This window comes from Anser anser (genome assembly GCF_964211835.1).
Source record: "Anser anser genome assembly, chromosome: 3".
In the NCBI taxonomy this organism is placed as follows: Eukaryota; Metazoa; Chordata; class Aves; order Anseriformes; family Anatidae; genus Anser; species Anser anser.
The window spans coordinates 26,926,028-26,937,154 of NC_139722.1; the positions used below are offsets into that span (position 1 = coordinate 26,926,028).

At 49.3% G+C, this 11,127-nt stretch overlaps 1 protein-coding gene across 1 annotated transcript; it reads left to right on the forward strand.

The window, feature by feature from the left end:
- Window positions 1-1,935: 1,935 nt before the first annotated feature.
- Window positions 1,936-9,106, forward strand: BAG2 (BAG cochaperone 2). The gene is made up of 3 exons (XM_083831362.1): window positions 1,936-2,237; window positions 7,279-7,388; window positions 8,222-9,106. The coding sequence occupies exons 1-3, from the start codon at window positions 2,071-2,073 to the stop codon at window positions 8,620-8,622; spliced, it is 678 nt and encodes a 225-aa protein (XP_083687488.1). The 5' UTR covers window positions 1,936-2,070; the 3' UTR covers window positions 8,623-9,106.
- Window positions 9,107-11,127: the final 2,021 nt, after the last annotated feature.

Consider the following 11,127-nt stretch of genomic DNA (forward strand, 5'->3'; position numbering starts at 1 on the left):
ATCACCTCCCTCAACCTGCTGGCCATGCTTCATTTGATGCAGCCCATGGTGCAGCTGGCCTTCTGGGCTGATCTCACCAAGAAATAGAGCACCTGAGGCGAAAAGGGGCCATCTATCCCTCTAGAGAGCAGGAAGAGAAGTTTCCATGGTCCTTCCAGGTTTCTAAATGGGAAAACACTCTAGGCTGCCCAGATGGTAATGATGCAGTCAGTCCAAAAGACCAATTTTGCTTTTAACATGCATTTTGGTTCCATTGGTTGTGTTACTCTCACTCCTAGGGTAGAAGAACATTTTGCCATCAGAGGATAAAGTCATATAGGTTTCATTTGTACACGACTAACAACTGTTCCATACCTGCATAGTCTTAAACCCCTATGCAAGGAAAAAAAAAAAAGTCCATTATAATTCAGCTACTAGCTATTTGATTTCTGCTTTTTAAACACAACCTGACTGATATGTAATAAATTGGCATGGAAACAATGGCAGGATCCTAGGAAAAAATGGTTACAGAGTGTGCCATGGCTACAAAGGCTTTCTGTTTGTATATGTTTGGGGTGGGAAGTGGTATTTAATCACCTTCTACAAAGACTGTAGCGAGATGGATGGAACAGTTGTTCAAATGAAGTTATTTCCATGAGCTCACAGGCAATGAGCCTTACTTATCCATCTACGTAAAACAAAGGAAACTCAGGCAATTAATTTAACAAGAGGGCTTGGGACATGATATCATTCTGAATGGACAAGCCTGAGAAAACAGCTATTTTGAATCATGGCCGGGGAAGCGTACAAAACAATATCCAATGCAACAAAATCCCTCTCAACTGGGTGCCAGAAATCGGTCTGCTGGAGCCGTGCAGTATTTGCCCAAACCTGGAATTAGGGATAAGCAAATTCCTTTTCAAACAGTCACAGAAATGGCAAGTAAAGCCCAAGTACAACTTGAGTTGCTGGAAGCGACGCAGGTTTCTGCAGGAGCCGCTGCCTCGGCCCGATGGGCCCCCATGGGATGGGCACCGCTGGCCCGGGCAGGAAAGTGAAAGGAGGGCTCTGAACACAGCGCTGCCAGCTGTGGTTTCCCTCGCTTCTGACCCTTGAGGCATTTTAACTAGCACGGGCTTGCCTGCTAGGGTGTTCCCCTGGTTTAACATCTGCTTTTGGTACCATAGGTGTGGCAGAAGTGCAAAAAGCTTTCATCTTCGGAGATCATCCCCACTCCATCTATCGTTTAACTGATGGATGGCATTAGGCAGTCATAGATGCCACCAAGACTCATAAGTTTTAGCAAATTGCTTGACCAGCCCTTTGTTCACTCAGCAATACAGAGTAAGCATCTTTTCCTCACGAGGGGAGCGGAGGGGAGTGAGGGGAGCTGAGCTCTGCTCTTTGGGGACAGTGACAGGGCCTGAGGGAACGGCATGGGGCTGGGACAGGGGAGGGTCAGGCTGGGTGTTAGGGACAGGTTCTGCACCCAGAGGGTGGTCGGGCACTGGGACAGGCTCCCCAGGGCAGTGATCACAGCACTGAGCCTGCCGGAGCTCAAGAAGCATTTGGACAATGCTCTCAGACACATGGTCTGATTTTTTGGGTGGTCCTGTGAGAAGCCAGGAGCTGGACTTGAGGATCCTTGCGGGTCCCTTCCAACTGGGGATACTGTATGATTCTGTGTTTAAACACTTTTCTCTCCATTAAGCCTTTTATTTGGGGGGTTATTAGCTTGGACACAGGCGGTGTAACAGGGCCGCCCCGCGCCCAGGAGGGGTTGTCCCTGAGGGGCTGTCCCTGAGGCACCGCCATGGCGGCGCTGGGCTGCCGGCCGCCCCGGGACCACCCTTTGGGCTCCCGGTACGGGACAAGCCCACCTCGGCGTGGCTCGAGCGGCAGCCCAGCGCCCCGAACCCCCCCGGCGGCCCCGCTCCGTGAGGCGGGGCGCGGAGGAGGCGGGGTGGCCGCGGGGGCAGGCGGCGGGCGGGCTCCATCTTTGGCCATGAGCGGGGCGCCGGCAGTCGGCTGCCGCCGCCGCCTGCGGGACGCGGGGAGGGAGCCGCCGCCCGCCCGCCGCCGGCGACTGCCATGGCCCAGGCCAAGATCAGCGCCAAGGCGAGCGAAGGGCAGCAGCAGCAGCAACAGCAGCAGCAGCAGCAGTCGGCAGGGCAGCTCCGGGGCCGCTTCTACCGCTCCACCTCCATGGCGGACCGCTCCAGCCGCCTGCTGGAGAACCTGGACCAGCTGGAGCTCAGGTGTGCCGAGGGGGGGACATGGCGGGGAGCTGAGGGGAGCGGCGCGGCGGGGAGGCCGGGGGGCGCGCCCGCCTAAAAACGGGCTTTTTTCAGGGAAAGCCCCGCCGCCTGGATGGGGTTTTTCCAGTCAGGAAGGGGCAGGAGGGGGACCTGACGGCGCCCAGGCGCTTTGGGGTGGCGCTGGGTGCCGGGGGTAGGTGACCAGCCTCACAGACCTGCCCGGCTCCAGCCGTGGACGCAGGTGTGAGGAGCGCTGTGAGGGCTCCCACCTCAGAAACCGAGAAATCTGTGGGCTACGATGCTGACAGCGCTGCCCTCTGCGGCTTAGTTATGGTTTTTCCTATGGTTTTTAGTTACGGTTTCCTCAGTGCGGACAAATAGGGGCCGCATTTCATCACCGCACCATGCCTCGTCTCCTCTTCTTGCAGGACGTTCCCCAAGCGACCCATTTCATTTTATTTTTCTTTCCCCATCCCTGGTTTGGCTGCGTGAGAGATGATTCGGTGCCTTTAATCATCTTCCTCGTCCTCCCAGCTCTCCCTAATTACACCGTGTCCCTTTTGAGGTGGATTGCTGCCTCGGTAATGTGAGTGCACCCCTGATTCACCTCGTGGCGTTGCTGTTTCAACACACCCTTTCTTCATTACAGCTGCATATTGATCAGTGGCTTTCACAGAGCCACCCAGCCAGGACGTTTCTAGGCCTTTCCTATAATTAAAGGAGCTCTGGGAGATCTAGGAGCTGTGTTTTCCCCTTTCTGCCTGCATCGCTTTGCATTATTCAAGAGCGGACTCCGTGTAGTAGTCTATTACCCTTTCACTTAGCTTGATTAAATCTCCTTGAAGTCCTTCACTGACTTCTCTGAATTTGCCTAAACAAAGTGACTGTCTGCAAACAAGCCTCGCCGCTCGCATCCAGACCTGGTGCATGAACGTATGATTACAAAACACTGAGCCAAATAAGCAGTAGACTATGCAAAAACGTGTTTTAAATTTGCCGAGCAGCTCTGAAACCAAGCAGACAGATGGGTTAACCAGAAATTAAGCCCGAAATTCAACTTTCCAGTTTACTGTGGGTCTTTCAAACAGGCGTATTTCTAAATGCGGAATGATGGCAAAAGAGAGTCAAGCCGCTTTGATTAAAGTCACTCAGGTTTTATTTCTTTCTGCGTGTATCTAATCAAGATGCCTAATCTGAAAGCTAATTTGGATGCTAGGAGGAAGAGCTTCCATGCTTCTTCCTTCTCCAGCTGGTTTAGTTTGGCTATAATCCCTTGAGATGTGACTTGTAAATACAATAAGTGATTTATTTTTTTTCAAAGTGTACTACAGGATCATCGAGGGGTTTAATTAAAAAGACTCAGCCATCGAGTTGCTTGAGGTCGGCTGAACCCCTCGGCAGCCCTCACCCCTTCAGGAAGTGCTCTGCTTTGAGCAGCCTTCCCTTTCCCTTTTCCCTCCCACCATGAAAGCCAGAAACCGCGGCTGGAGAGCGACTGCAGCCCCTTGAACACCCCTTCTCCGTAGATCAGTGCTCGCTTCATTTGCTCTGGGGCAGAAATGCAGTTTCACAGTCTTGTTCTTAATCCCCAGGCGGGTTTCTCCACCACAGGGACGGGCTTCCCAGCGGTGGAAGCAGGAGCAGGAGCAGGAGAGGTGCTGCTGGGTGAAGCTCTGGGGCTGTCGGGCAGCAGGAGCCCAGCAGCGGGGCCAGTCTGTTGGTTGCGAAGGCTCAGACCTTCTGCCCGTATTTGCCCTGCATTGCCAAGAAATCTCAGCAGCAGTTGGAAGCGGGACCAGAGTTTCTGTTCATGAGTCACCGTGCCCCGGTGGCTGTGTTATGAACATGGAGTTCTAGGTATAGTGACACATAAGGCAGAAACGCAGACTCCTGCTTTTCTTTTCCTTTTATCCCCTTCTTAACTTTATTTTTCCCCTTCTGTTCCCCATCAGGACAACCCTTTTCCCCCCTCATTCGTTCCCGTGTTTATGGGACAGCTCGGTTCAAGCAGCTGAGGATGGCAGGGTGAAAAATCCTGCTTTGTCTTAGCACAATGTGTTTAGCTCTGTTTCGGGGGAAAAAAAAGCTGCACCGTCTTTAGGCGTTTCTCATCTCCTTTGAAAATTTACCTTCACCTCCAGCACACCAGCCTTAATAAGCTATTTAAGTAAGCCCGTAGCTTACCACGCCGCGTTATTGCAGCTGTCTCAAGAAAGCGGGTATCGGATTTCTTGCCTGGAAACAAAAGCGCAGGCTGGTCCACCTGTTCCTCAGGGGAATGCTCTCCTCATGTAAATGGTATGTAGGGAAAAAAGGCCCTGCACGTCTAATTGCTCGCAGACGAAGGCAAATCAGAAGTCCGGAGTGGGTTTTTTTTTTTCAGTCTTAGGCGATCGATGGAACACTGAGTTGATGTTCAAAGCAACAAATGCGCTCCAAGTGAAAATGCGACTGGGTGTTTCCCTCTGGTAGGAAGAAGACGGCGCGGACCTGATGGTCCTGCAGTGCGTAAGGGGAGGAAGGCTGCCTGCGCCGGGGTCTTCCTCGGATGTGGCGCGGGAGCCGGAGCGAGCTGCGATCCCTCAACTTGATACCTTCTCGTGACCTTTTCTGGGTTCCATTCGGCGTGGCTAAAGGTTATACGTTGCCGGTTTAGGTTATATTGACGTATGGTGGGTTCTTCCTTTTTTTTTTTTTAAAGAAAGCTGTTCACTGAGATAACTAGCACTAGGAATTCAAAATCTTACCTTGATTCAAGCCTGTCCAGCATCTTCTCTGCGTGTAGCACTGTCTTCCTGACTGCCTAGGCTTTGGTTTTCTCTTTTGTCCTGGAGCACAGGTTTCTGAAACCATCCTGCCCTGCCCAAGACCAAGGTCCCCAGTAGCTACAGCTGCTCACTTCCTCCAGTCTTGCCTTTCTCAGCCCGTTTCCCTCCATCTTCTGTCAGAGCACAGCACTGGGACGCTGCCGCGCTCAAGAAGTCATCCCTCCCTGTTCCTGAATGAATTTTCACAGGTTTTGACGCCCCTGCGGTAACGCTGGATGGTAATTCCATCAGCAATAGTGCTGGAAACCAAGCGAGGATCCAAGTCGCACAGAGCCTTGAGGGTGAGGCCCCTGTTAGCTGCTGTGGGAACCAAAATCCTCCTCTTAGCCAGAAAACCCACGAGCCAGGGTGTGCCCTGCTGCCACACGGTGCCTCCATCTTGCCCTCCAGGGGTCTGCCAAAGTTGAGTTTATTTTTTAAGGTTTTTTTTTAGCCTGGCACGCTGCTAACAACTGGCCAAACTGGACATGTTTGGAAAGGATAATGTAGGATTGGGGGAGCCGTGAGGAGCTGCTTTCCTGTCCATTTCCTCTGGCAGGAGCTGGTGCATCCCTTGCCAGGGTAAGCATTCATTTTGGCCGCTGTTTATGGAAGCAAATGCACCAGAAAAAAAAAAAATAATAGAAATCCCAGGGGCACTCTGTACTGCAGTTAAAGTGGTTAAAATAATTCCCAAGAAGTAATTGTTACAAATAAAGTAGTTCTCAAAATCTGCTTGTATGAGCTTTATAAAGTAATGTCAATCAAAGCTCGAACTGCTGTGTTTTTTTTTTTCCATAGTACATTTGACTGTGCAGCTTTTCACATTCTTTATAGGACCCATTAAAGCCTGCGGAAATCACGGCTCGATCCGTTCCCCGACGGCAGACCTTTAGTTTTCTAGTCAGGGCAGTGACATACCTGAGCTGATGTAAAAACTCTGTTAAAATTGAAATTCTGCACTTTCAAATTTTAAGCTTTCTGGGGACCAAAATGGATTTTCCAAGTTGTGAAAATACAGTGGTTTTTTAAGGGCACGGCAAGGCCTTTATGAAAATATCGCTAGGCTCCTTAAATTATAAAGTGCAGACGTCTGAGGCACGGGGTGACTCCACCTGCCTCATTGCTCTTACTAACCCGTCCAAAATAATAATTACAAGTATTTCTTCTTGGCAAGGGCTCGCTTCGCATTAACTTTTCCCACTCCTCCGTAGAGTTAACGTTAGAGGAGAGGCCCGGAGCGTGTGCTTTCACTGAGCGAAGCAGAGCAAGTGTTTGGTAAAACAGAGCCGCGAACGTGGGGCCTGTGGCGTGCGACTCCAGCCTGTCTTTGAGGAGGTCGCGCTGGCCCCATCCTGATCCCGGTGGATCTGCTGGTGGCCGTGGATGGGCCGTCTCCATCCCACGGTGCCCGGGAAGCGCGGGGCCGGGAGGAGCGAGTCGCCGCGCGCCGGTGCTCCGTTGTGTTCCCAAGCATTCGGATGAACCAGGAGCTTTGGTCGGTGCAGCGGCTCTGTGAAAGCACGCGGGAGGGAAGAACCGAAGAGGATTTGGCTTGGACTTGGGCTGAGGAAGGAGCCCGATGTCGGGAGGGACGTCCATGGTGGTGCTTTCCTGCCAGCCCAGAAATAGGAGCTGATCAGCCGAGAGCTTCATCCCGCGTGAATCACCGAGCCTCCTCCTGCCAGTTTGCTGCATCACTTCATGGAAAGAAAACCCCCGTGGCTGCGCGGGCAGGCGGTCCCGCGTGTTCCCTTAACAAAAAAGGCGTGCCGCTGAGCAGGGAAGGCCTTATAAAGTTAACGAGACGTGGCAGCCTTTCGGTCTCCCATTCTCCTCGCCATACAAAGGGGTCGCTGGGTCACAAGTCCCATAGCTCTTGGCGCTTTGCAGGCGGGTGGCAGCGATCCCCAAGGCTCTGCATGTCCAGGCTCACCGTGGAGGGGGACAGAGCCGCGCTGTCAGGAAAATAAAAGATTTAAGTCGGAGCAAATTAGTGTGGTGCTTTCTTTTTAGTTTTATTTTTTGCTTGCTTCATTTTTTTTAAATTATATTGTGTCTTGAAAACCAAAGATATGGGAGAAGGTCGTGAAATCAGACTGTACTTCTTGAACTGAAGGTTGGTTTGGGGTTTATTTTGTGCGTTTATTTTTTTATATTTTATTTTTAAAAAAGGACTTTGAATAATAAAATAGATGTTCACCTAAGATTTTATTTGCTTTAACCACGTTCAGGGTAGAGGCTTTCCGTGACGCGGCGTCTGCTATGGAACAAGAGAAGGAAACCCTGCTGGAAATGATCCACAACATACAGAACAGCCAGGACATGAGGCACATCAGCGAAGGTGAGCAGCTGCTTTGCCGTCCTCTCCGGACTGACCCCAGGTGGAAACAGCCCGTGCCTTCAGTGCCGTGGCACCGGCACCAGCTGAGGTTCCTGAGGGGCCTGCCCGTACCTGGGGCGCCCTTCCGAATCAAAGCGTTTTGATGGCTTTGATTGCTGGACAGGCAGGAGTGTGACACGGTTTGTGTGGCCTCCAAGAACCTGATGATTGAGGTATTTGTCATGGGTGTGTGATAGACGGCTTTAAATATAGTCCCTAACTCTATATCTTTTATATTCGGTGCCTCAGATTGGAAGTTTGTTGGTTCTGCAAGGGCTTACATGTAAAATAGGTTGTTGTAATCTGTAGTTCAGGAGGAAAAAAAAGATCACAAAATAGAAATCCATTTTTTACTAACCCCTAATTGCACCTCGTAGTCAGGAACCAGTTTCCTCTTTGTGGCCTTTCAGGGTGCCGTGTAAATCTCTTGTGGCTTAGATCCTTAATTTGCCTGGTTTGTTACTGGATAAAGTTTCCTGATGGTATCACATGCTTACTTCAGTGTGACAGAGCAAGCATTCTAGCAGCAGTGCAAAAGGATTGCTTACATTTCTAGTGAAGCTTACTGCCTCACTTCTAATCATAAGATGTTGGTTTTTTTTAATTTATCTGCCTAAATCCTATTTACTTCACAGAATCTAACCTCTGGCTCCTGGTAATCTCACAGACTGTCACTTGTTATTAAAAAAAACACTTTTTTTGTTGCAAAACTGTACTAGTTTGATTGTCTCGACGTAATTTGCCCTGGGAAGTACCAGCCTGTAATGCAGACCGCTTTCTTTTTTCCACTTGAGGTGAGAGAGAAGAACTGAATTTGACCGCCAATCGCCTGATGGGCCGAACCCTCACTGTGGAGGTGTCTGTGGAAACCATCCGGAACGCGCAGCAGCAGGAATCCCTGCTGCACGCCACCAAGATGATCGACGAAATTGTCAATAAACTTCTGGATGATTTGGAAGACGCCAAAATCCGACTAATGTCGCTTTACGGCGCGTGCACGTCTGACGTGCCGGCAGGACCCATCGATCAGAAATTCCAGTCCGTTGTGATTGGGTGTGCGATCGAGGATCAGAAGAAAATCAAGCGAAGGCTAGAGACTCTGCTCCGAAACCTGGAGAATTCTGAGAAGTCCATCACGTTGCTGGAGCACCAGAAGTCGTCCGTTCGGCAGTCGTGCAACAACAAACAGGATTAAGCTGTCCTCGGGGCCGCTTCTGGCAAACCACAGCGTGGCGGGGTCCCCGTGAAAAGCCCACGGAAGCTGAGACCGATTCTGTTTACGAGTACACGCGCATATAGACGCCGCGCACGCGCACCGACGTATCCTTGGTTGTGAGGTGCAGGCATTTAATGGGTTCTGGTATTTTAGTATGGTATTTGGCATTTTAGTTCGGCAATAAAGAACGCTGTCAGGATTTCTTCTGTAGAGTTGACGTTGCTCTATTGCAAATTGTAACGTGCTTCTGCTGAACTGTCAGAAACCATCGAAGTCTCGCCTTTCCTTCGCTCTCCTCTTTTTTTTAAAAAAAAAAAAACTAAATTTGTTTTGTCATATACTGAGATTTCAGCTTTTCTCTGCTGTATACATAGCGTGTGCAATGGACTTCGGGGGAAAAAAGACAAATTATGGAAATAAACCAAAAAAAATGAATAAACTGTATATTGTATTTTCATAGACAGTGCAGTGTCCTGCTCCTTACCAGTTGTCCTGCTCCTTACCCTGAGGAAGTTCAGAGCAACAAACCTATCTGGGGGTTACAGGCGGGACTAGGACCAGGCTCCAGCTCTGGCGCTGTGCCACTCCGCGCCTGCCTAGCGAACCGTCCTGCCTCCCACGATTTGTGGTAGTTTGTGGCTTTGTTTTAAAGCTAATAGAAAGGGGACCTGTATTTTGTCAGCTGCTGCTCATCATCGTCTGTGGATCAACAGAGCCAAGCGTTTCATTTCTCAGCTGGCAGATGTTGTTACGTGCAGGAAGATGTAACGTTTAACATAGCTTACTCCTTGAGGAAATGGTGCTGTTTCTGTGTTTGTTTTTGCCTCCTGCTCTCCCACTAGTTCACCAAGGGGCACCATTCCCCTGGGGAATGTGGGGGCTCTGCTGCTTGCCCCTGACCCCGGGCTTCTGGGCTGCTGCTCGGAGACACGGCCTCCGGGAGGATGCTGAGGGCCAGAGCCGTGCCCACAAGCGCGGCTCCCTCAGTGTGTGGAGCTTCTGCCGCTACACGGGCGGTGTTCCTGCAGCTCATCTGCAGAAATGGTGCTCCTCCAGGTGGGTGCTTCCAAAACAACCATGCTAGTTCCTGAGAGTAATTAATTTTATAATCATATTTCAGAAATTACTTTTGGTTTCGATGCTTGCAAACTTTACCAAGAGGAGTAAAGCTGTTGACTAGTTAACAGCATTAAAGCCCTTAATGCACATGTAAGGCTCTCAGAAACCACACTGGAATAGTTAAGTTGAAAATAGAGTTTGGATGCTTAAAATAGTTCTTCAATTATTTTTTTTTAGAGTCCATTACAAGGTTAGGCCAGGAGGGATTTTTTTTTTCTTCTTTTCCTGTTTCTGTAATCCTCTTCACTGTATCAAGAGCTAGAAGTATTTTTATAGCACTCACTAGCACAACTGTGATTTTGCTCTCAAGGACAGAGTGAAGTAAGCCATCACGATCTGCAGATCAACAGATGAGGTATTAGTGTAGGCTCATATTGGCCTGTTACCGGTTAATTTTTGAAATTATTTGTTTGCCACTTCCCTAAATCCTGCATCATCTGACCCACAGGAGGGCTGCAATGCATCCATTGTTACCGTCTTCAGTGCTGGGTAAGAAGACACGCTGCATCCATTAAGGATCCCCTAGATCAAAACAATCTAGTTTTAAAACCAGTGATAGTTTCTTTCATACATACAACTGTAAGACACAGGAAAAAAAGAAAAAAAAGACAACTAGACTACTGAGCATTTTGCTGCAGTTTCATACTGACTCTTTAAAACCCCACTGTTAAAGTAAAATAGCTAACCATAGTTGGCATCCCACAGATGATCAAATCAAGAACAGGTTATAAAAAAAGTGAAAGACTTCCAAGCGCTGTCTGTTGTAAAAAAAATAAATAAAAAAAAAATCGGAACACAGCAGACATGGTTCTGTGGGCATAAGGCAGCTGGGACAAGACACTGAGCTGTAGGTAGCCACTTACCTGACCTAAAAATTCTGACCATAAAAATGTGAGTTTTCTCACATTTCAAGTTCTCGCTTCCCTAAAACATCGCTAATTAATTCCTATTTGGGTGTTAAGGAAGCAAATTGTTTGTCTGTGTGCTAAATTGCATGGAAGAGGAAGAAGCAGTGCACTACTTTCCAGATTCCTGAGATGCCTGGGTAAGAGGAAAACCCAGATGTTGTGAGTTCTATTTTAGTTTAAAGAAAAAATTAGAAAAATAAAAGAGAAATCAGCAGACTGGTTGCCTGTTTCTTTTCAGAAATGCATCAGGCCCATGCATGGGCTGTTGATTTAAGCCCTGTCACCATACGAGCCACATTAATTGTGATTATTTTTGATTAAATGACCACAAGGAGCAGAACAGAATCCGTATTTTCTCTGTGGTGAAGAAACTGAGAGGCAAGAGCTCAGAAGAATGCGTTAGTTGGATTGGGATGCCCACACTTACTCCGTGGAGGGTACCTCAGCGGGCGCTGCC